Below are 27,188 nucleotides of genomic sequence, written 5' to 3'. Positions count from 1 at the left end.
AAACCCAGATGGTGAAATAGCATTACAATGTAATATCAAACATACCAATCTGCTGCAAATGCAAAATGAAAGCAGTATTGAGAGTAACCAGCAAATTGGCACCAGAATATGGATTCCAAACAGTGAATAAACCACTTCAGATTTAAAATTAATCTACAGCAGCTATAAGAAACCCCATATGCCTCATTTAGTGGCCTCTAAAGTCCCCCTAAACCCTGACGCCTGAATAAATTGCACACCTCCCAAGGGGGAGTACAGCCTGCTTGAGACTAGCGGCCAGCAATGTGAAGGAATTATGTCTGCAAATAAACCTCTAAATCTGCTCCCTATCTTCTCAAAATCTGCCCTTATTCGTAGCTCAATTCTGAACATACTAACTGAAATCTCTCACAATGAAGCCTAGCTATGATTTCTGTGTAAATCACTAATGAATCCTCCAGAGTGGATCTTTCACCAACGTAGAAATGTTCCTTGCAAGGGTTTCCATCCGCACAAAGCCATAGGATGAACAAGTTCAACCAGCTAAATCAATTCTCAAAATATCATATCCAAGCATATGCAAATGAGCTCAAAAACAGTCTTTTATAGAACTCCCAAAACCCCACGCCCAGCCAAGAGGTTATTTTTAATTTAATTAGAACTCCTTATCTCCCCAAAGTTGGCACCCACCCCAATAAGACACTTTCTTAGATATTTGTCACTTGCACTTTTAATTTTTAACTTTGTGCCCATTTAGTCAAAAATTAAATAAAACAAATAATGATAAAGTTAAATATTTAATTTTTTTTTAAGACTGCAAGAATCGGTTAGCCCTCTTATAAACTGCAGTGCACAGGGTAAACTTGTTAGCATGACAGCTGACGTTGGCATGACACACCTTCTGATACCACGTGGGCTGGGAGGAAACTGGATCTTGTGACCTCGTGCCTACAAAAAGAAGCTCTCGCCAATTGAGCCCGGCCACCAGCCTGTTAAATATTTAATTTAGCTTCATAACTTAATCATTATTTAAATTAAATATATTGGAACACATAAAAATTGTTTTGGGTTGTGCCTACTAATGGGCTTTTGAGGGCTAATCCTCAGAGAAAGGGTGAATCAAGACAAGAGGGGACTCCGCCAGAGAAAGGGTGGACTAAGGTTAATTTTGATGGCGCTTCGAGGGTAATCCAGGGGTATCTGGAGTTGGGGTAATAGCCCGAGATGATTGTGGCAACACTCTGGCCATAGGAGCTAAAAGATTGGTGGATGGATCGAACAACATTGCTGAGTGTCAAGCGGCGTTAGAAGCCATTCTCATGGCTAAGAAATTGGGAGTGAAGAAACTCCATTTGGAGGGAGACTCTCAGATTGTGGTGAACGGGATAGCTAGAGGCTGAATGGAGGCGTGGCACTTAGACAAGCACGTTCGAAGAATGAAACTTCTTTTGTGTGGGTTTGAAGATTTTAAGATGACTCACCTCCTCAGGGAAGCAAATTTGGAAGCTGACAAGCTTTCAAATGTGGGAGCGAATGGCTCTTTGGAAAATAACTTTAGATTGTTCGAGGACTTTAGAAATGTTAGTTCTCATGATTTTGGTTGTATTGCTTAAACTTAGGAAAGTGAACCCGAGCTCGTTTTTGAAATGACCGTTTGTGTCCCTGGACTTGTGGGAAGTAATGATCCTCATGGATTGTGATCTATGAGGTTATTGCAAGTGGCCTAGCAATGATGGGTGATGATGGAGGCAATCGGTGTGAAGGCTTGGTGATGATGCTTGGTTTTTTTGCGATTTGTGCGGAGCAATCATGACATGTGATGGTGGTGGCTTTTTAAGGCCGTTGTTTAATGATCCCTAGCATTTTGCATTGGCTGGTTTTCGGTGGTAGGTTGTGTGTGTATTGCAAGTGGCCTAGCAGTGATGGGTGATGATGGAGGCAATCGGTGTGAAGGCTTGGTGATAATGCTTGGTTTTTTTGCAATTTGGGCGGAGCAATCATGACATGTGATGGTGGTGGCTTTTTAAGGCCGTTGTTTAATGATCCCTAGCATTTTGCATTGGCTGGTTTTCGGTGGTAGGTTGTGTGTGTAGGATTTGGTGCAGAGGAGAGTCAGGATGGAGGCAAATTTTTCCTTCATGATGGACGGGCAAATGCATGCTTTTCGCAGCCTGATCTCGAGCAACAGGTTGATGAATGTCTTCAGGGTGGATGGAGAGGATTTTTGGAGGGTAGCGAGGTTGATGTTTGGGGAGGAATTTTTGACGTCGGACTGTCGGCCTAGAACTAATCTTGATATTTCGTCGTTGTTCGTTGCCTTGGCCTTGCTGGTGGGAAAGTCGACGAAAGAAGTGCAACAAGTCGTATCTTTGGTGTTGAGACCCAAATGGGCGGGTGGTTTGTAGGAAGTGGTGGCTCGAGCTGTTATTGGCGAGGGGCTGAAGTCGATGGAAGGACCGTGGCGGAGGATCGGTGTGGATGTGGGGGAGCTGCAACCGTTCGTAATTTGGTCGGCTTCCCGGCCAGTTGATTTGCAGGTGGAGAACGCAAGGAAGGGATGGGGAGAGATTGTGCAGTATGTGCGTATGTTGGGGCCGACTGAGCGAGTGAAGATTCGAGGGAAGGTGACCCCAATTCGGTCTGAGGCTCCTCTGGATGAGGATGGGAGGCCTATGGTTCGACATCAAATTCCACAGAAGAAGACAAAGGTGGTGGAGCACGGCTCACTGTGTGGTGGCAGGCCGGGAACGGTGCCAGGTGGAGGGAGTGTGATGCATGATGCAGGGCCCAGCCGGGGTATTCCTAGCTTCTCAAGGGAAGAGGCCTTGGGTTGTTTTCGGTAGATAGGTACTCTAGGCCAATCGGGTCCTTCTTTTTGTGGGGTTTGTATGTATGTGGTTTTTTTGTGGCTGTTGGCCCTGTTGGGTTGGTGTTTTTTTCGGGTTCCTTTGTTGTAGTAGGGGCGAGACCCCATGTTGTGGCAGACTGTCTATCTGCTTTTTGGATGTAAATCTTTCCTGTTTTAAGCAATATATTATCCTGGTTATCGATCAAAAAAAAAAATTGTTTTGGGTTGTGTCAAATGGAAAAGCAGTGTTCTTTTCCCCTTTATTTAGCTTTAAATAACAAATCAGCTTTTCTTATCTGTTTTATGAATATTTCAACAATTTCTTAGTTTCCCAATTTTTTCCTGAGTAAGTGAATTCCATTTATAATTTTGGTTTGAGTCAATCCTGATGTTCAAGTAATGCTACTATGGCCAAAATAGACTTAAGTGTTCTCTAAATTCGTCTTTTATGATTTTATGTTGTCATGCATTATTTAAATTTACTTTAGAAAATATGCATTTTTTAGATACAAAAAGTTTTTGGTCCCTGTTTTTATGAATATTTCAACATTTTTTTAGTTTCCCAAATTTTTCCTGAGTAATTGAATTTGATTTATAATTTTGGTTTGCTGAGTCAATCCTGATTCCTGAGTAATGCTACTATAAATTATGATATAAATAAACTTATGTGTCCTCTAAATTCATTTTTATGGTTTTGTGTTCACATGCATTATTTAAATTTACTTTACAAAATTATGGATTTTTTTAAATATGACAAGATTTTGGCAAGTTCCAAATCCTGAATCCCAAGTCCAAGTCAAAATTCAAACTTCTCAAGTTTTTGCAGATCCAAGTTTTTGAACTATGGCTGTGTTAATCTTTATTATTTCTGGTATTTGCCTCCCTTTTCTGTATGAATATTCCAGATCTGAAGTTCTGTCATTTGATAGATCAATGACTGCGATCACTGAATTGAAATCCATCCATGATTTTATTCAATTGTCAGCTGCCTTATTGGATACATGACAGATTGAACCGAAGTCCTGACAAAATGCACAAGATAAGAAAGCATTTTTTTCTCTTAACCCTAGCATGTCTTTTCTGCTGGACTGGGTAACAGCAGCGTCTTAAGAAAAGACCTGGAAAGATGAGCCAGCAAGATTTACATTAATGGGCAAGGTGTCACACCCCAGACATGATCTGGAGTTTATCTGGGTTTTAGACTTCTAATATAAAGGAATTCTTTATCCTATTTGCATAAGAAATTTCTTTTTCAAATTAGAAGATCGTTGGAGATGTTAATTTTAAATTTGAAAGTGAATATGTAAGATTTCCACACCCATCCTGAAGTAACTTTGTAGATTAATGCCTTCAAAAGATCGTATGGATTTGCATGTTATTCCATTAAAGATTTTGCATACAGACGGACTGATCTTTGTAGATGAATGTGCGCATACACACACACATATATACATACACAAATATATACAAATATCTATGTATATATATGTACACAGTACACACACATATATATACATACACAAATATGTACAAATATCTATGTATATATATGTACATACACACACACATATACATATACATATACATATTGTAATGTTGAATTTGCATATACCCATGCCATTTTGTAATGTCCCCACTTCGAAATAGAATTTAATAATAAATGATAATAATAAAATTAAAACATTAAAATTAAATTAAAATATAAAATAATATAATTAAATATGACTAATTAAAAATTAATTAAGTTAATGAAAAGTCAAAAGACATGAAAGGAAAAGTTGTGACTCCCTCAACAATGAGATATAAAAAAGATAAGAGAACCTCATTTGAGAGGGAGGATAAATTGGAAATGAGAAGTGCAGATCTGATTTAAATAATAAGTGCAGATCTGATTACGAAAGGTTGTGTCCCTTTCAAAGGGTAGAAATAATGAAGAGTTGCACTCTTTCAAAGGGTGCTAATGGTGAAAGGGTATGTCTCTTGCCAAAGGGCATACATGATGAAGAGGTGTGACCTCTCCCTCATATTGAGAGATATAAAGGTAAGGAATCAAAAACATCTAGTGAGATCACCATCGATTAGAAAGGATAGCTTCGTAGGCAGAGGCAAGAGAGGAGGGGGCACGGGAGAGCATTCGGGAGCAGACTTTCGTAACCAGCAAGTAAGAGGTAAGGTATAATATATTATAAACAACTAATATATTAATGTTGATTAAAGTTATAGTGTTTATTGAACATAGATAAGGAATGTGTTAAGGCAGTAGTAATATGCATTAAAATTACCATTTACTAAGTATGATAATTAATATATTAATATTAATTAATGTATATTTCATTGAGCGTTGGTAAGAGTATATTAAGGCTAAAAATGTGTGCATTAATGAATACAATTAATTAATATACTAATCTACACATAGGGAATGATTAAGGAATATAGATGTTATCAAGGAAGGTGTAATGCATATGTTAACAAAGATAGGGTACGTTTGATATGTATATATGTTAAAGAATACATTAGGAATACATGTTAACATAAAATGTGGATTAGGAAATAAAAATAGTACTAAATCATCAAAGTGTATTATAAATGCAGATGTAAACACATGTTGGAGGCTTTAGGGAGTAAACTCCCTTAATCTAAGGGAGGGATTATGAAAATCCCTAGGGCAGTATAAATATTGATTATTGATATGCATATGTAGGGCTTGGTTGATTAAGTTCAACCAAGAGGAGATGGATCTGGCCGGTCCACTCCGAGGACTTGGGTGATGGGATGCATCACCCAAGGCAAGGAATGACACATAGTCTTCCTTGGAGGGCTTGGGCGTAAGAGGTTACACCCAAGACAGGAATCGAAATAACCTTCAATTTCCTGGAGGGCTTGGATGCAAGAAATTACATTCAAGACAGGAGTCGAATTCACCTTCAACTTCCTAGAGGGCTTGGAACCAAGATGGGTTCCAAGAAGGCGAGCTTCATGGCCACCTAAGGACATACTTTGTATGGCATTCGTATCCTTTTGTATTAGATTAAAATTATGATTATGTTGATTAAGTATTAGATAAGAATTGTGATTAGTGTTAATTAAGTATTTTAAGGTTAAATTGCAAGTTAAATTAGTTATATATGTATATTTGTTGTATTTCTAACAATCTATTTTGCAGGACAATGATCCCTAACTAGTAGGGACATTACACATTTCCCATTTATTTTATGTCCACCTTGATGAGATTTCCTTAATGCAGTAACATATCAACAGGTGACACACTCTCATGCTAGGTTTGGCTCATGCCTTGATCCCTATACATCTCCATTTGAACTATTTTACACGTATTACCACACGTTTACCATTTATCCCTTATTTTTTACACCTTAGTCACACTTTACCTCAAGATTTATTATTTCACTACCCAATTTCATTTTTGTGTCAGTCATGATCAATGTCAAAACATACAAGAACGAACCTCAAGTTTAATTTTTCAAATTCAGATTCCAACTTTCCCAACCCTTCCTATTAGTGATTGTGAGCTTACTTGACACATGTTTGTGTGACATGTTGCTATGGCTTGGGATTTAAAGACATGCAATGTAACAATTATTCACATAGGGGACTTCAGAACTGAAAAAAGTACCTAGAGCAAACTTCAATTTTCCAAGGAAGAGAGAATCAGAATCTGCATCATCCACATATAGGCTACCTGCACCCTTTTGTATGTTGTCTTCAGATCTTTGCTCAGAGCCATAAACCTAGTCAATCCAAGGGTTTGACCTAGGAGAACTTGGCCATAGTGATCCAGTAGATTCCCTTAACATTTTATATACACTGCAATGCTTGATAGCTAATCAGAAATAAGAGCAAACAGTTTGCAGAATTCTGCTTTTCGCCAGTTCGTGTCCACACTTCAGAGTTCAAACCCACAGTAATTGGGATCGAACCCAGTGTATGGGATTGAACCACAAAAATTTTGATGCCTGTTCAGATTCCAAGAAATCCATCAAACAGAGAACATAAACTTCAAAATAGAGGTAAATCAATTCTATGCATCATCAGCATCATTCTTCCACAACGATTTTGGAGTTAAGTAAATAATTCCTCTCATTTAATTATCAGATTCATTTCTGTTTATTTATTGAGCTGGCTCTAATTTAACTAAGTTACTTTGTGCTTATTAATTTCCATATTTTTAATTAGCCTGGATAGATTATTTATGTAAAATTATTTATTTACACGTGTATATGCATGTACAGATATATGCATATACATATATATATGTAGGTATATATACATATACATATTTATATATAAATATAATTGGGTAATAGAAGATCATATGAAAAAGATAAATAAATGGCATAAAATGCACTCTCTTTCTTATTGCTTTCAAGCATGCCAGGATCTTTATTTTCTCTTTTTCTATTCATTCTAATTCTTGCTTGTTTTTCATTTCTTGTATTGAGCAATTGAATAAATGAACCAGGGACTATATTTAATCAAATTATGTGGGAAAAAGAAAACAAAATGTGACGAAGAGGTCTTTTTGTGTACATTCCTTGGAAATACAGGTGATCTTGGCTTGAAGAATTTGAACTTTTGAGGACTGGAATTAACTGCTAAATGAACAGTTAAGTCAATTCATAGCAAGGAACCATAGAAAATCAAATTTGAGTCGGCCAAAGAAGCAAAAGTCGGCATTGAGTTGCGATTAATCGTGAATAATCGCGAATCGTCAGAAATGCCGATTTTTCCCCAGAGTCGGGCCAAAAAATCGTTGGCTATCAGTCAACGACTTTGGCCGATTAATTGCGGGTAGAACTCTGCACAATCGTGTTTAAAAATTGCGAAATATCTGCTCGGCTAAAAAAATGACATAAACCCTAAAAATAACCTGTGAAAATAGACCGATTCTGGGTATAGTTTGCATGGAATCAGTTAGGGTTCGAAATTTTTGTCCTTAATTTTTTGCTGGACGTTTTGATCTCTACAAAACCTTAATGACTTTCTGTATCGCTGAAAATTGAAACCTTAAATATTTTTGTTCGCATTCTGAATAAGAGCCTCACCTTGTCTCACTGTTTCACCTGGGAATTATGAATAAAAAATCGGAAATAACGTTTCTGCAACTGATAAAGCTTGAGAAATACGAGAATAAGCTTTCCGTGGTTCCTTATTTTTGGTAACTTTATATTATCGAGAACTTTAAATTCAAATCTGAACCCTAAATTAAAAACTATGACATCTAATTTGGGGGATCATAAATTTTACATATTTATAAAAAAATTATAAGCGACAATCCTTACATTCATTTATATTATTATTTACTATATATTTAATATATAATTAAAAATAATTTAATAATTAACATTATTAAATAATTTGTAAATTAAAATTATTGTATATTATATTAGTGTGTCATTTATTAAATTATATAGAATAATTATATAATTTAATAAAATTGTAAATTAGAAATATAAATAATTTAAAAATTATAAATTAGTATCTTTATAGACCATTAATAAATGTAAATATAATAATATTTATTTTTAATTTATAATGTATATTATTTAATTTTTAATATATAATTAATATATATAAAATAATTTGTAAATTAAAATTATTATATATCATATTAGTGTCATTTATTAAACTATATAGAATAAGTATATAATTTAATAAAATTGTAAATTAGAAATAAAAATAATTTAAAGATTATAAATTATAAATTCATATCTTTATAGACCATTAATAAATGTAAATATAATAATATTTGTTTTTAATTTATAATATATATTATTTAGTTTTTAATATTAATTAATATATGTAAAATTATTTGTTAATTAAAATTATTATATATTATATTAGTGTCATTTATTAAACTATATAGAATAATTATATTATTTAATAAAATTGTAAATTAGAAATATAAATAATTTAAAAATTATAAATTATAAATTCGTATCTTTATAGACCATTAATAAATGTAAATATAATAATATTTGTTTTTAATTTATAATGTATATTATTTAATTTTTAATATTAATTAATATATGTAAAATAATTTGTTAATTAAAATTATTACATATTATATTAGTCATTTATTAAACTGTATACAATAATTATATAATTTAATAAAATTGTAAATTAGAAATATAAATAATTTAAAAATTATAAATTATAAATTCGTATCTTTATAGACCATTAATAAATGTAAATATAATAATATTTATTTTTAATTTATAATGTATATTATATCATTTTTAATATATTTAATTTATACTATATTTAATTTTAAAAATATATTTATTTTTTAATATGTTTTTTGTACAGATGTACCGAACGTACCGAGTTCCTCCAAAAAATTTTGACATACCGATGTATTGTACCCACTTACCCTGATTCTGATTCCAATTTGGCAACCTACCTACATCTTTGTGCTATGGCAATGCCCTTAAATTTAAAAAGAAAGTATTCTGTCTCTTTTTCTATATTTTTTTACCTTTTTTTTTAATCCGATTTTTTGCCGATTTTTTAGAAAAAATCTTATACTTCTGTTTTGCCGATTAATTCCCCAAATGAATAATGCTTCTTTGAATCAAACATCATATCAAAATGGACCATCAGAATATCAAAATGGACCATTCTGATGGGAAACTACGTAGGAAATGTTCGTGAATGTTGTACTTGTTTCTCACCTTATGTGTCACTGCAGAATTTAAGTGGATAAATTCAACCATCTTTTTTTCACTTATTTAGAAGAAGAGCAATGGAAAATTGTCCTTCCAAATGTCAGAACAAGTGACATCCTTCGAGGAAAATTGAACAGTCAACAACTGCTCTCCTTGAAATTATTGCATCAAAAGAATGAATTACTGGTTCAGGTAGATTACATGGAGGACACAGTTAAGTTAATGTTAATGAGAAAGTTGGTCAAGAAGATACATGTAACATAATGCAATCTTCCTATTTGGAACCAGAAAATTTTGATGGTTATTGTTATGGGATAAATTGCCAGGGGGTTCCATGTTAAGTATGACTTCACTAGTGAGCTGTTCCTGAGTATTCTATGTAACCTACCTGAACCAGTAATTCATCTTTTTTGATGCAATTATTTGAAGAGCAGTTGTTAAATGGTCGACCTTCCTCAAAAGATATCTTTTTTTAACATTTGGAAGGACAGTTTTCCATTGCTTCTTTCTCTAAATGAATGAAAAAAATTAGATTGATTATGTCCACTTGAATTCTGTAGTGAAATATAAAGTGAAAAATTAAAAAAATTTAAAATGCATCATAGGGAGATCACTATATCCTATAGGAAACAAGCCAGAGGAAGATACCTCATCATACAAATCAGTGTTTTTTATGTTATCTCGCAGGTGTCTTTGCAGGTTAAAAGTGTCAGAGGAGGGTCATCAAAGATTTCTGGTCACCTCTGAAGAGGTTGAGGTAGAAGTTTGTTGATAGAGGAAGACAGCGAGTTTATGACCCCTCATGAGATGTTACTAGAGAGATATTAGGGATGGCAAATGTATCTAGTCCAGTATAGTAAGCATGGATGTTTTTTGGCTAATTTCCAAGAGTTCAAATGTTTGCTTTCCTCAATAACTCAAATAGATGCTGTCCTGATTATCCAGCTTGGGATAATTTGCATCAACTATAATCCCTCACTACTATTAGTTGAGGTGATAATGACCCAACAGTCCTCACTCCAATACTGCTCACAATAAAGAGAATCTTGATGCTTTGGCCAGATTGTTCCCTTCGATAATGATGATGGAGATCAAATTTGTCCAAGCAGACAGTGACATGCTAATTTATGCTTTGAATGAGATATATCACCTAGTATGTGTTAATTTACTTGTTTGGTAACTGGTTATTCTGTTGGTAATTCTGGTCAAACAAATTTGGTGATACTGTGGTCCCTAAATCTGAGATCTGTTTTGCTCAGTTAAATTTACAATTTTGTGTCCACGCTCTTACTTAAAGAGAGATCTTTCGATTCCCAGCAGGACTTTGTCTGTCAATGTGAAGACATTAAATTTATATTGATTAAGAAAACAATAATGTTCAACGTACAATCTGAATTCCTCTCCTTTCCTGCCCAGCCTTGAAACAGCACAGAGGTGGTAATAATATAGTTCTATATAATTATGTTTCTGAACTAAGCTGTTCCTGTTCAACCTGTGCATGGAAACTGTCAGTACTCTTCGGTTATTGACTCTTCTGGTGACTATGTAGTGTTAATTGTTCTATGAGAAAACTTGTCTCAGATTCTCATCACCAGAGGCAAAGATCCTTCAGATGACAAGATTGTTCATATTAAATCTGGTAAGCTAAGCAGGATTTGAGAAAAACAGATTTTATTGATGCCCAAAAAGATAAAAATCTTGTAATCATATATCGTACAAAAAGATGTCCATGTGCCTCCCATGAGTTGATGTCACAATTTTTTATGGCAGTTCCCTTTTCCTTGCTTTGTTCCAAGAAAGCTATAGTTACCATGCAACTCAAATGTCACCTAGTTACATGCAAATAATGTGCACTCTACAAATTGGTAAAACTCTCTCGACAAGTATTAAAATGTGAATTTGATAGTTGATACCTTACCATGAAACTAGGTCCTCATCTCCATCATTGAATGACCAGAAGTATTCTTAGAATTAATCTTTCCCGGGTCATTAGAGTCCTAGTTATTAGCTTCTAGGGTAACAGGAAAGATTGATTTTATTTTTTATTTTTTATTTTTTATGGAAAATTCCCATTCAACCTTTTTGTCCTTTCATAAACAGATTTTTCCAACATTTGAGTGGGTTTTGTCTCTACTTAGGTGGATGAGATTATTATTATTATTAACTTAGAATATCCTACATCTCATTTGTATTTTAGCTTAGATTCCTTGTTGTATAGCTCTTTTCTTAGATGTTCTACCATATTCATTACAAGGAATATTGGAGTACTGTATTCTTTGCAAAGACGATTGGAGTGTAACTCTTATACTTTGTACATATGTGCATGCACGGGTCTTGTCATGTGGAATAAGACACAGAAGCACACACCAGAGAAAGGTGGCAAAATTGAGGCTTGGAGTTACCAGCATAACTCTTCTTTTATTCTCTATAAACTAGAGGTCCTCAATCCCTTTCCTTTATGGCAGTACTTAATTATCTTTTAATGTTGAAACTCATGTTTTTTTATTGTGGAGAGATTGTGAGCATTGTAAGATTTTGAGTCGCCATCTTCATTAATGCATATGGGGTTTTCTTCGGTCAAACAGTTTCCCCCACTTTAAAAACCTTCTCTTCCCTTTGTTGTGGTGAGATTTATATATATTTGTTAATTTATTTATTTTCTCGATGATTTAAAGTTTAGTAGTTGATCTTGCCATAGTGTTTTTCTCAACAAGTATTTTGATCTGTTATATGCAATGTCGACTGATAATAATAAATATACACTTTACTAATCATGGTTACACTCCCGAAGCAAGTCTACACAAAACTCCATGCATCAATATTTCTAAGGTTGCATCAACCACTGACCAGGTAGAAATATAAGTTTCACACTTATGTTGATTACCAAAAAAATCCCATCAATGCTCACCGTAAAATTCAAGTGTCCTCTGGTTAGATGCAAAGGTTGTACTATCTAGGGATTGGTAAATTGCTCTTATGAGCAAATAAACAGATGAGAATGTTGACCAAAGATGATCTGTCACAACAGAATTAAATCTTTGACTACTCTTCAATGTTGAATTAAATTTTCAAACTTCCTTTGTTACCAAGAAAATTCTTCAACAGTCAAACAGATTGTCCCCTTGATGTGAGATGATTTTGCATTGTACAAGTTTCCTAGTTTCCATATTTCAAGATAACTGATAACATGAGAAATTTTTATGCTAATCTACAAATGGTTTATATATTCATTTCAATTAATAATTTTGTTCCCATTTATCTTCACTATGTCTATCAGATTTGTGGGTATGGTTATGTGCATGCCTTCTATTATATTTATATAGGAAAAGTTTCCTCCATGTTTCCCTTGTCGAGAACTTCTCCGTTAAATTCGGCATATCATTTCATATTTCATGTCTTTTGAACATTTCGTATTTCTAGCAGCAAATTACAGAATCAAATAAGTTAATTTTTACACTTCTTATGATTACAAAGAAAAACTCCTCAAAGGTCACCACAAATTCTCCTCTTAATACAAAATGCCTCTGCACTGTACAAGTATTGCATAATGTTCATATTTCAAGATAGATGATAGTGTGATATTCTCAATGCTAATCTACAAATTGTGTGCACATTCATTCCAATTGATTATTTTTTTACACATTTATCTTCATGTCTATTAGATTTGTCATTTATGTGTATGGATATGTATATGCCTATTATTCTATTTATTTATAAGATGTTTCCTCCATAATTCCTTTGTCAAAAACTTCTCAGTTGAGTTTTTGCATACTGTTTCACAATCCAATTTTTTGTATATTTTATATTTCTAAAAGCAAAGTTTATAATAGAAAAAGTAAACACCCACAAATTTGTGCTGATATACAGTTGATTTTTTCCAAGTTGCAAATTCCACAGTAAACTGTAGTTATAGACTCTCACGTAACCTTCTCACTCTCCATAACCTCTGACAAAGTAATGGCTTAACCTTTTAGAGACAGATGAGAAATTATATGCATTGCTTTGCTCCCTCATTTTATAATATATTAAGATGCATATGCCAGCCACAGTTCACATCCTCCAGCAATTCAAGATCCATGGACTAACATAGAACACAAGAATATGCCCCAAACACCTTACACAATGTAGCCCAGAGGAATCAAGCATAACATAGTTAAATTTCTGCCAATAGACATTTGTAGAAAGGCATACACATTTGAATAGGTACTTCAAAAGAAAATACATACTTTCATCTACGTTAGCAGACTGATAGAGATATGTGGAAATGGATCATATAGAATGCTTAAATTCTACCATATTATGGACACATGAAATTAAGCTACAAAGTCTCCAGTCGAACGCTCATTTTTTTAAGTTTAGCTCTACACAATATTATAGATAAAACTGTATTAATGAGCACTTTAGCTTTAAAAAAATTCAAGAGAATACATAAGTGCTAAAGAGAAAGATGGGGTATCAAGAGTAACATGAAATGAATTTACCATCGCTAGAAATTAAAATAAAAAGAGGCTAGGCTATGATAAATCCTCGAATTCTCATTTTCAGAAATAATACTGGTCTTCAGGCCATGCTTCTGATATTTGCAGACTCTTGCCTCAGTGGCATTTAAACTCATCATCAAACAACAGTTGCCACCAACCACATACCAAGAAGCTAATTCATGAAGCAAACTTGCTTGTGAGCTAAAACTACAATTAACAGTTATTTGCTTGTTGATTTAAATTTTATATTCTCCATTCAAACATTTGTCTTAAGGGACTATATGGTTGTGGATTTGCAACTCCTGCATGTGGGATCCAGCAAAACTTTTAAGCTACTTTTGAGTCAACTGACTAATTTTTCAGAAGAAAAAAGATTAGCCAATCAGCAAATTTTCTATAAAAATTAGACAAATTTGATATGAAAGGTATATAAAGTTGTTAGATTTGCAGCAATTTACGTATGCTAAAATTAAATTCAATATGTTTCCTTGAACATTAACATGTATATGTTCTCTTCTGAACCAGAAAGATTCGCCAATTATTCTATACTTTGACTTTTTAGATTATTTGCACAGGTTCTCATATTTTAACATGTATTTCCGTATTACTTTGTTCAATCCACTTTATTCTATGCTTGTGGAAGTATTCCCCCCTCTACAATGAAACAATAAAGATCAAAAAATTTACCTTAAAAGAACCTGCATCTTTTGATTCTCTAGTCCATTCCAACCCAAGCCGCTTGTTAAAAGTATCATATGAAGTCTTAAGAGTATCAGCTCCATAGACCTTCTGGGACATCGAAAAATTCCAAGAATTGGTTTTAAAATCATAGGCTGGCTCAAATGTCCTGTCTCCTTGATGAATATAAGAGTATTTCAGCTGCCCACTCCCAGCCATGAAACTATAGTTAGCTGAGAGCTTGTTAGATGGATCAAATACCAAACTGCCATCCAACATGGTCCTGTTGGCCTTTTGAGCATGTATGTATGTCAATTTCAATTGTTTTCCTGAAATTTTTGCAGAGCTCATGAATTGGAAATTTGCAGCCTGAAAGTCAAATTGCAAATAGATTATGTTAAAAAGTGTGCCTTACTTGGAAATCAAATTGCAAGTAGTTTAGGTAAAAGTGTAGCTTAACTAGAACCAAATTGCAGGCAGATTATGTAAAAAGGGCATGCCTTGAATTGAAATCAAATTGCACATAGATTATGTCAAATGGCATGTCCTAAATTGCAATTGAAATGCAATTAGATTGTGTCAAACAGTAAAAGCATTATCTTTATTGAAATTTGAAAATCAACTTACAAGTAGTTTATTCATACTGTTCTTCTGAAGCAATAAACTTATAATCAATCTGTAGCAGATTGTGTTAAGGGTATCCAAAAATCCCCAAAAGGCTGCAGTTAAAAACCGATGCCCTTCATTTATCAGGGATTCATGCCTCAGCCCTTACCTTAAGGAATATTGTGGTTAATAAATTCAAAGCAGATAGAACAGAGGAGCAAGCAGGAGAAGAACACATATAAGAATCAAGCGGGAAGGAGCAATTGAGAGCAAGGGACACACAAGACATATGGAGACTGGGCAGAAGCAAGCAGAGGCCAAATCAACAAAGCTAGTAAAGGTGAGTGAAAAGATCCCAAAGATAGCCCTGGAATATGAAATTGGAACAGAAGAAAATAATGTAGGAGGGGCAAAGAAGACAAATCTGAAAAGAGGAGATAAACCTTTTATTCTCAGCAGCAGGCAAAATTCCTCCACGTGATTATAATATCATAGAATTGGTGAGGCCTCAACATCCTTCCAAACATATGTTGCTGAAGCAGTGCTAATTACACACATAAATTGGATATAATAATATTGTAGGAAACAAAAATAGATAGGAGGACTTTTGATGACATTATCAACTGGATATGGAAAACAACTCAACGATCTGTTGTTGACTTTATAGGTGTTGCATGGCAGCAGGTGGGTCTGCACATTGTCTATAATCAGCAAAGTTGCAGAGGAAAACTTATAAATGAAATTGAAAACTAGCAAACAATGCAGCTTGAACTCAAGTTCTTCTGATAGGAAATTCACAGCAACCAGTGTGTGTGGCCCATCTTCAAGGCAAAGAAAAAAGATATGCTAGGATGCCTTAACTACCTTCATGGACACAGGTTATAGTTGTAATGTCCCCATTTTGAAATAGGTTTTAATAATAAATACTGATAGTAAATTAAAATATAAAAGAAAAATAATTAAAATTTAATTAAGGTCAAAAGGCATGAAATGAAAAGTTGTTACTCCCTCAAACATGAGGTATAAAACTAAAAGAGAGAAGAGAACTTCATTTGAAGTAGCAATTTAATCTCTATTGAGAAGTGCAGATCTGATTTGAATAATAAAGAGAGCAATAAGGAGACGTGACCCTTTAAATGGATGTCTCTTTCCAAAGAGATGTGTCTCCTCAATAGAATATGAAAGTATAAAAGGATATGGAATGGAGGAAGGAAAAAAAGAATGGAGCATAGAAGTTAAGGAAGGATAAATGGAAGAAGGAATGGGAAGGAAATGAGGAAGTGACTCTTTCAAAAGGGATAATTATGAAAGGTTGTCTTTCTCTCAAAGGGCAGGAATGATGAAGCGTGGTGACTCTTTCAAAGGGTGGTAATTGTGAAAAGTTGTGACCATTGCAAATGGGCAGACATGATGAAGAGGTGTGACTCTCTCTCACATTGTAAGATATAAAGGGGAGAAAGTTTCATTTAAGGAGTACATCCAAGGAAGATGAACTTGGAAAATAATTTATTATTTTCAAAGGTAGCAATGAAGGGTGGTGGCTCAATTCTAATGAAGGGTGGTGACCCTTTCACCAATGAAGCATAAAAGAGATCATTCCAATCATTCAAGGATCACTTATCAATCATCATCCCAATCATTCAAATCAAGCAAACAATCAATCAGCAAATCATTCTATCAAATCAGCATTCATTCAACCATCATTCACCAATATATCAAGCCAACCTTCATTACATTATCACTCACCAATACCTCAAATCACACTATCAAAGGGATTCATTCAATCAATCAATCACTCATCAATCATTCAAATAACCCAGCAAGTTGATCAAATCAAAAAGAAGATAAAAGGAAGATTGATAAATTGAGGAAGGGATCTGCAATTCAGAATACAGCCTTACTTAATCTAGTTACTATTGTGGTATGCATGGATGTATGGCTTTATATATATATATATATATATATATGGTAGGGGCATAGCTTGTTTTAGTTCCTCGAGTCACGGACTCCCTAGTCCAAAATTAAGTTTACCCAGTGAAAGCAGTTGATCACCCATCACCAATAGCAAAACTAAAAGAGGCAATAGGAAGAAAGGCGGGGTCGGTTGATATTGTTGAACCAATTGAAGTGGATCACCCAGCATCCGAGTTAGTATTCTCGCCATGCTAAGGTGGTATGAGAAGGTGCTGTAAGATTTATGCACCAGGGGAATTGTTCAGTGAAGGCGTTTAAACTATTTGCAATGTCCAACCTGTCCCTGTCGCTACTTCTGCTTATAATAATGCCTTTGATGGATTAACAACCAGATCATCTTATTAAGATGATCGGTCACCCGCCATCAATCAATGGAGGCAAAGGAAAGGTGTATATGAAAGCAACACCAATCGTTTAGGCAGTATTTAAGCCAGCAGCAGAAGAGCAAGCCAATACAAATACATCACCATCGGAGAATAAGACAATTTCAGCTCTAATTCCAGTATCATTTACAGGTCCAAATCCAGTACCTCGCCGGGAATCCCTCTGAAAGAAATAACTAGTACCACCCGCAGATTAAGGTTCTGCCAGTAAAGTCTTTTTGAGTAAAGCAAATCAAGAAGATATTCCCCTTAATAATATGTTGTTGATTCTAGAGCCGCCATAGAGACCTTAAAATAAAATAGTAGAGGGGAGCACGGAGTTTTCTAGAACTTATTTTTAATGAACGCATCCATAGAACCATAGAACTATAGCTTAGAGGGGGTAGGGAGGGCACAGATTAATTAAGAGGTAGATTTGTTGTAAGGGCCCTACTCTTTTTAGGGGTGGGAATCTATAGTTCCGAGAGATGAGGTTCAAAGAGGGGGGCGGATCTCTATATGGGATGGGCTAGCCATATATATCTATAGGTATAGATAGTTGTGCAGGCCTATCTTATGAAGGTGGTCCGAGGTGTTTGAACCAGGGTCAGGTTAGGCTTGGCGTTGGGGTCTTGACTGGAGTTAGCATAGCGAACCACTCGATCATAGATAGGGGGACTTGCCATAGAAATAGATAGGGGAGAGGCTATACATTTGTATTACATATAGAATGTAGATCTTTGATCTGCCCCATATATCTATCTAGCGATCTTAGATCTGATAGTCTGGACTATTGCCAGATAGATTTGTAGGGCATATAAACACTTAGGAGAGTTGGAGCCATATCGTGGGGTGCGCCCCTACTATTCTATGGTGGAGCAAATAGTTGGGCAAAGATCTTAGATATTCTCTAGAGCGAGGTTTGATTTGACCCCCCTCTATAGATATGGGAATAGTGGGCCTAATCCCCTAATCCCCCATATATAGAAGTGGGCCTTCCTCCCCCGGCCTAGCGGAAACATTGGCCTCCTCAACCGCCCACTTCACGTATTGATTGGGGGTTGGGGATTGGACTGTCGAGTGATAGGACCTCGACCTCCCTATTTATCGCGGTCAACGCAGCCATCTATCTCCATCTCCCAGTCGGTTGGGTTAGGTCAGGTTGAGTTAGGCAAACATAGGAATGCCCCCCATAGATAGAAGATCGCCCTACTCTACTACCAATACAGTAGACATTGAACCTGCACCTGTTGATGCTGAACCGTCTATCAACTACCCCATAGAATAGTAGGGGCCCACCCACCCCACTCTGACTGGTATGCCATAATGGTATGATGAAAGAATAAGTATCCGGTAGATTACTGAGAGGGGGGGGTGAATCGGTAAACTGAAAAACTAATACAAACTTCCCAAACTCAATCTCAATCACAAAAAGTAAACTTATCAATAAAATTTCACTGTCAAGATCAATACTCATAAGAATACTCAACATCAACCGGTTAACTATTACAGCAACTTAACAGTAAACATCATTCAACTTGTAAACATCCAAATGCTTAATCATATATCAACATATTTCATCTCTCAATGCTTCCGGTTATCATGCCTTATCAGAATAGTTAAGTAGTTAATCAAATCAACAAATAAGATCATAACCACAAAAACATTCACCACATGACACAAATGTTTATACGTGGAAAACCCAAATAGGTAAAAACCATGGTGAGATGAGACTCACAAGATAGCTATCTGAACTCTTCTTAAGTTCGCCTTGTTAGGAGCCAAGCTTGTTAAAGCTTTTACAATAAGTCCTGTTAAGAACTGATCCTGTTAGGAATCACCCGGTTAAGGGATTTTACAAATGCCTTGATAAAAAGCAAATACCCTGTTAGGAGTAACCTCGATAGAGGATTTAAGAATCCAAGCTAATGGACCACCTTGTTAGAGGATTTAAGAAGTAATCAAGCTTGTTAGAGCTTACCCGGTTAGGGGATTTCAATTTTGTTGTAATTGTTAGAAGACAATAGGTTTTTCTTGATCTATCTGAATAGCAGTACATTTGCTTGATCAGATCCTTTTAAGCTTCAATCTGCCTTTACTCAAACTGCAGATTCATTATCCAATTAGGCAACCACACACTCAACTGATTTCTGCCAACACCTTTTACAAAACAACTTCATCGACCTTAAATACAAATCAATTAGGCCGGTAACACAACAAAAACCTAATTCTCTCATAGAGATTACAAACAAGTCTGTACAAGTGTGACCGTTGGATTTACATAACAATCTGTACGCATTCTTCAAGAAAATTCCAATCGCTTCATCGAACTTGTAACTCATCACGCGCTTTGCATTAGATGCAATCCACTTTGCTCATTCCCGAGACAAACAAACAAATGCGCCATTACCGCTCATCATCAGATAATAAACCATCATAACCATTTCAGCAAACTTAATCGATTAGGGTTCAACAAAGACAACTGGTAGGGTTTACTAGTTACATAACATAGAAAGGGTTTAACCTTATACACTGGTTTACCGGTTCAACTCACAAACTTACATACCGGTTTACAACATCTTCCACAAATCTCTTCCTACAGGTTACAAGACAATAACAATATCAGTAATATCATAAATACCATTACCGATTCAATTGACATCAATGACAACATAACATATCATTAATGCAATCTTCATGCAAATGCCAACATGCCAAGACATAGATATACTGGATTCTGTATTTTGTATTCAGTATGGTGAGGACCACCTCGACAGATAGATGTATAGGCCGCCTTATGGGGTTGTATGGCTGTATGGTGAGTGTCGGGAGTCAGGATTCTTGCCCTACCATATATATATAGTAGGGTATGGTGAGTGAGATAGGGTGTCGATCAAGCCATATGGATATATAGGCAATACCATCACCCTACTATTCTAATGGGTGCCAACCTAGATATATTGAAGTCGATGGATCAAGTGCCATCGAAACCATTGGCAAGATAGGGTGTCGATCAAGTGTCTCGATTCCATCGGTCTCTTCTCCATCTGTCACGAGCCTATAGAGAGATTTGGGTGGTAGATTTATTTTCTCCATCTGTAGTCAATTTTGAGTGGCGAATGGTATTTGCTTCGGTCGAGAATGCCAAATAGGTATATAGGCAAGAAGTGCTTGTCTTCGGGATGGAGCCAGATGGGGAGAGTGCCCAATCTGGTATGTGTTGACGTGTCTTTTGTACACATACGAACACAGAATAAAATACCTAAAGGTACCTTATCCTCTCTTGAACAAAGTTTCCTGACTGCTGAAGATTTCGCCGAAGGATCAATCGAGGCAACTCCAAGGTTCTTGTATGTAGGTTCTCTACGTGTGGATAAGCTTCTCGTGGTATGATGTGATTTTGCTGGAATCACAAGGGGACTTACATTTGACTACCTGAACGTTTGATTTGCTTTGGATATTGCTGGAACGTGAGATTTTACTGGCCGTTGATTTTGCAAAAAAAAGGAAAAAGGAGAAAGGTTGAAACGAGATCTATTTCTAATACTAAGAATGTAAGAGCAATGAATGACCTTTGATGAAATTCTAACTAAGTTTTGCTTTGACATCCCAGGACCATCTCCACAAGGTTAGTGCGATCTTCTGAGGAAAGCTTTATGATGTTCAGATTGCTGCTACAAGCATGGACACCATCAGGCTGATGCATATCAATGAAGAAGCGACAATTGAAGTTAAGCTTAAGCTGAATGATTCCAGTTGACTACACAAGGCAAGTCTACAATCAACAAACTGCTAGTAGTATGGATATACAAATTTCACCATTGATCATACAGATTTCTTCCACTCATCTAATAACATGAAATCAAATTTGAGAAGTATAGAGACCATGCAAATTGTTGAATCGACCCATAGAATTCACCATTTCTTCAATGAAGTTTACAAGTCCTTTACAACAACATCTTGGCAACAATCTTTGCCTTCTCCTTCTATTCTACTCTAACTATTTCCTACTCTCTGACGATTCACTACTATCTATTCTCTATTAACCAACCATTAACCTTTACAAATGAGGAGCCAGGGCTTATATAGAGAAACTCTTTACAAATAGACGGCTCTGATTGATTTAGAATCAATGGCTAGGATTACAAGATAGAAACCCTAATTAGGGTTTGTTACAACAAACTTCCTTAGCCAATTAGAAAATTACATTCCAAGGGTGAGGACCAATAAGAAGCAAGGGTAGGTATATCGAAGTTTGTGCCGCCTTCGATAAATTAGGTACATTAAATCTGGTCATGCTGAGGTGGACCAATCCGACTGGAGGAGTGATGACTGGGATGCCACCTTGTCTGACACTTGTAACTTGGTTGATGTTGAATTTGATGATGCTGAGAAGCTAACTTTGATTAACTCTTCCGAGACTATCTGCTTCTTCAACGAACCCTTGCACTGACCTTATTTGATTCTCCTCTGTCTTTAACGTGATGGATGGGTGGTGTACCTTTCCTTGAAATGCTGGCAACGCCTTTCATTGTCATCTTTTGATTCCTTAGTGTGGCAAAGTGAAGGTTCTGGAGGTAGATGGCAATACCTTGAACACCTTGAGTCTTCCCTTTTGCCTGTGGAATGTCCTTGATGATGATGGACTGGAATTGGTCGTCCTTGATGATCCTGGACTAGAAGTGGTCGTCCTTGATGATGTTGGACTGGAAGTGGTCGTCCTTGCCCTAGCCTGGTTTTCTCCATTTGCAAAATAAACCAAAAGGTGATTAAGTACATATGACATGTTCATTTCAACAAAGCATTTTCCACCTTAAATCATCAACAAGAAGACTTCAAAATAAAGTTCGCTCAAAATCCTTCCCAGGGACAGGCCCTATAAGAATTTCGCCCTGGACCCTTTGGAAGGGTTAGGAGCGAAATTTGCTATTTTGCCCAATTTAGACCTCTTTTCAACATTATCTCACAATTAGCTCTTCGCCTGGCCCAAACAAGGTGAAAAATAGGAGTTTCAAAAGATTTCGCCCTGGACCCTTTGGAAGGGTCAAGAGCGAATTTTGCATTCCAGGATAATTCTATCACTTGTTTACTCCAAAATTCCTCCCAAGGCAAACATATGATAGCTTTCCTTCCTCCAAAGCCTAGGGATCCATGCTTTGACCTTTATCATGAGCAAGTTAGGTGAAATTGAGAATTTCGCCCTAGATCCTTTGGAAGGGTCAGGAGCGAATTTCTTGATCATGGGCAAGACACTCACTACTTTCACTCACAACCCCTTCTAAGACATGCTTGTGGCAATCTTTAAGCCCAATCTACCTTGATCACTGTCTTGGTCTAGCACAAATTTGGAAGAAAAAGGACATTTGGTGAATTTCGCCCTGGACCCTTTGGAAGGGTCAGGAGCGAAATTCATGATTAACGAAATTCATGATTTGCTTGTTTTCCTTCACCATGGTCTATCTTTTTCACTTTCTACACTTGGACTCTTATCCTTGGATCCTTCTCCCATGTTTGCAACATTTTGTTTGACTTCAAAATGACCAGAAAAGAGAATTTCGCTAGAAATCATGGCCAAGGACAGGACCTATAATGGATTTCGCCCTGGACCCTTTGGAAGGGTCAGGAGCGAATTTCTTCCTCTAGCCCAAAATCATCATTTTTGGAGACAACAATCCATTCAAGGGCAATCTCAAGGGCTTCTACCATCTTTGTCTAGGCTTAGCTTGGCATAAAAAAGAAAGGAAAAGGTAGTTTTAAGGAATTTCACTCTGGAAGGGTCAGGAGCGAAATTAGGAGCGAAATTCATGATTTGGCTCAATTCCTTCAAATTTGATAATCACTAGCAACTTGAAGTCACACCTAAGGACTTCTCTCATCACAATTCACCTTAGTCTGCACTAGGCTTGGCCTAAGATTGAGAAAAAAGGTGGTTCTATTGAAATTTCGCCCTGGACCCTTTGGAAGGGTCAGGAGCAAATTTCCATTTCTAGGACAAAATCTCCACCTTTCATCTCTTTCAAACATTCCCAAAGGCAAAAACATGTCCATTCTTCCTTTCAAAATGCCTTGGATATTAAAATTTGATCAATCAAGGAAGAAAATGAGGTCTAGGTAGATTTTCGCTCTGGATCCTTTGGAAGGGTCAGGAGCGAAAATCTTGGTTTAGGCTTGATCACTCATCTTTTCAATCCCAATCTTGATTGCAAGGCAAAAATCCATCACTCTTCACCTAAGGAACAAGGTTTGAAGCCCAAGCATGGAATCAAATGAGGTTAATAAAGAATTTCGCTCTGGACCCTTTGGAAGGGTCAGGAGCGAAATTCATAATTTAGGCAAAATCTTCATCTTTCAAAGCATCCAACTAACTCTCAAGGCAAGAACATACCAATTCACCCTCCAACATGCCAATGCCTAGCCAAAACAAGGAAGAAAATAAGAGCTATAAGGATTTTCGCTCTGGACCCTTTGGAAGGGTCAGGAGCGAAAATCATGCTTTGAGCTTGATTCTTGATTCTTCCAACTCCAATCCCTCTTTGGGAGGCAAACATAGACCATTCTTCTTGCATCTCCACCAAGGTCCTGATCTTGTCTAAGGGGAAAATGAGTGTTTTCAAGAATTTTGCTCTAGACCCTTTGGAAGGGTCAAGAGCGAAATTCAATTTTTAGGCTAAAATCATCCATTTCCTCTACCTCTAGTCATTCCCTTAAGCAAAAAACATGTCTAACACTTCCATATATGCCTTAGAGACCAACACTTAGCCAAAATTAGGAAGGAAATGAGGGTTATGAGGATTTTTCGCTCTGGACCCTTTGGAATGGTCAAGAGCGAAAATCTTGATTTATCTGATTCTCTCTCAAACTTGATCAATTTCAAGGTTCTTTCAAACTCTATTCATCATTTTAGGCAAGATAGAAGGTCAAATGGAAGATTTCACTTTAGACCCTTTGGAAGGGTCAGGAGCGAAATTTCCATTCTAGGTTGATTTTCACCATTTTGTAGTCTTAAACCTTCTTTCCAAGACAAACATACATCCAAGTCTCCTCAACTATGCCTCAAAATCCAAAACTTGGCCATATGAAAGAGCAAAATAGAGGAAAAGGTGAATTTCGCTCTGGACCCTTTGGAAGGGTCAGGAGCGAAATTCATGCTTTAGACAAGATCCACACTTTCAAACACCTCAAATCACTTCCTAAGGCAAGAATATGTCAATTTGCCCTTACCATGCCCAAGGAATCAAGGTTTCCAGTGCAAACAAGGAGAAAAAAGGTGTCTAGGGAGAATTTCGCTTTGGACCCTTTGGAAGGGTCAAGAGTGAAATTCACATTTAGGCTCAAATCTTGATTTCATTTCTCACTTTTCTTCATCCAAACAAGTGTTTTGCCCTCAATAATGCCTAGGAATGAGTTAGTTCTAAGTTTGGGTCAAACTAGAATGTCTTATGGAGAATTTCGCTCTGGACCCTCTGGAAGGGTCAGGAGCGAAATTCGCTTTGGACCCTTTGGAAGGGTTAGGAGCGAAATTTGACATTTTGGTCTCTCCGTCAGGATTCATGTATGGAATATAACATTTAAGTTTCTTATACTTTAAGTTATATTCCATATATACTGTCAGGATGTTCGAGAGTGGTTTCGGACCTCCAGCAGTTATAATGCAAAATCTAGTTTTTGGAGGATTCTTCAGTTTTCCAGACAGTCAAATTTCAGGATCAGGATGACATTCCAAACTTAGCCAAATTTCAGGACATTTGAAGATCAGGATGAAATTCCAAACTTCATCACTCACCAACTCGATCTAACTCAGACCTTCAAAGATGATATTCACTCACCAAGCAAGACTCAATTAGCAACAAGAGCAGAACCAAGCCCTAAGGAAGACTCTCAAAGAAACCCTAATTTTGGGGCCCAGTGGACTCACCCTGGCTCAAGCAGAGCCTGCCATCCTAGTGATCCCTCTAGCAACACTCATCATGCAAAGGCTAACAGACAAACCCTAAAAACCTAGAAAGCAAACCCCAGAAAGCAAAAAAAGTAGGGGTCCCCATTTGTAATGGGGCAATGTGTGAATACGTCACAACAGTATGCCATGTTGTATTTTGTCTCCCAATCTGCTCTAATATCTTCCCCAGGGTTAGCATCATGACAAGATCCCAAGCGTCGGTCGAACCTCCTACAAAAGGGCCTCCCACCCACCAACATTAGCCTCCCATCCACCCCCAAGATCAAGGGGCTGCTTTATTTTGATCTTTCTCCCAATCTGATCTGCAGGGATGGGTGGGACTTTAGTTGACTAGTATTTTGGATTTTGTATGCTATGTTGTGGACATCTATTATATCTAGTGAGATTGGGAAGTGGTCCCATATCCAGAAAGAGGGGATGGGAAGTGGTGCTCTAGCTCTAGATTGGGACGTGGTTGGATAGATCTTCAATCAATCATGTTACATATATAATTCTAGTAGGAACCTTGAATCACACTCATAGATAGATAGATAGATAGGGGAGGACTACCAATTTGAGGAGCAACTACCTCACACCCCTATCTAAAGCATTGAGGGGCATTAGTAAGTGCGAATACCAATCTTTAGTGTTTTGTATACCAGTTGTTATAACAGTCAAGTTTGAGTGGCGAATAGTCGAAGGGCCAAAAGAACTCTAGAGGAAAGGAAGGTGGTCGCCCTATCCCATCTATTGTATGGAGAGGACCAAATTGGTTGTTCATCTGGTGAGTGCCACCCCGTAGTCCATCCGGTGAGTGCCTATATGGATAGATAGATAGATAGGGATGTTGTATTTTGAGATAGGGCCCAATTGACTTCAAATAGGGTAGACTCATATGGGGTATGGTCACTGTGGAAGATAGATGTAGCCATCAATTGAGAGTGGCTAAATTCTATCTAGTGAGTGTGGCTATGTTGTATTTTGTCCAACTGCACCCAAATCTAACCCCAATCTCTCCAACCGCCTACAATTCTATGGGGTGTTGAGTTCGCCCAATCCCATAGTTCTCTTCTCCATCTGTCACGAGCCTATATATCTATCTAGGTGGTAGTTCTCTTCTCCATTTGTCACAAGGAGATGAATGAAGTAGGTCAGTGCCCAGTCATTAGAGTAGCTTGTATTAGGCCAACAGATTGGCGAAGCCCCATAGAATTGTAGGGGTGCCGCTACGATTGAGTAAAGTTGCTTCCTCCCTATAGTAGTTTTGCTTAATCTCATCGCGTTGAGTTGTCGTTGTCGTTGTCTCATCTCATCTAAGGTCAAACACGTCTACCCTTAGAATAGTAGGGCGACCATCCCTATACATTAAATAACCCAGTTCCGACTTGATTGAGGAAGGGCGGCTATATGGATAGTTGGTTGGCCAACTTCGGGCAGGTCAACTACAGATCAACAGACTACTTGTTGGCAGTGGGCCAGCGTCCCTCGCAAGGATTCGCGACACGGTTTAACAGCCTCCTATGGATTCTATAAGTCTAGTGGTTGTATCGGGCAATGACAGGTTGATTGTTTGGTGCAACGGCAACCCTAGCTTGTAACAAGTGGTATCAGAGCTTGGTCACAGGTTCAAATCACGCAGGC

At 36.7% G+C, this 27,188-nt stretch overlaps 1 protein-coding gene across 2 annotated transcripts in view; it reads right to left on the bottom strand.

The window, feature by feature from the left end:
* LOC131064216 (outer envelope pore protein 24A, chloroplastic) overlaps positions 1-27,188 on the bottom strand; it is a 69,399-nt gene that overhangs the window by 8,305 nt on the left and 33,906 nt on the right. Inside the window, exons 2-3 of one of the 2 annotated variants that reach the window (XM_057998297.2) lie at positions 14,679-15,038; positions 13,978-14,293 (exon numbers count right to left, since the gene is read on the bottom strand). In XM_057998297.2, the coding sequence (XP_057854280.1) occupies positions 14,261-14,293; positions 14,679-15,038 (393 nt within the window). In that variant the 3' untranslated portion in view covers positions 13,978-14,260. Of the gene's footprint in view, positions 1-13,977; positions 14,294-14,678; positions 15,039-27,188 lie in introns of those variants that run through there. The other variant, XM_057998296.2, reaches the window with a different exon arrangement.

Source organism: Cryptomeria japonica, chromosome 6, assembly GCF_030272615.1.
Source record: "Cryptomeria japonica chromosome 6, Sugi_1.0, whole genome shotgun sequence".
In the NCBI taxonomy this organism is placed as follows: domain Eukaryota; kingdom Viridiplantae; phylum Streptophyta; class Pinopsida; order Cupressales; family Cupressaceae; genus Cryptomeria; species Cryptomeria japonica.
The sequence above is the reverse complement of the archived record's forward strand: the minus strand, read 5'-3'. Positions and strand labels throughout refer to the sequence as shown.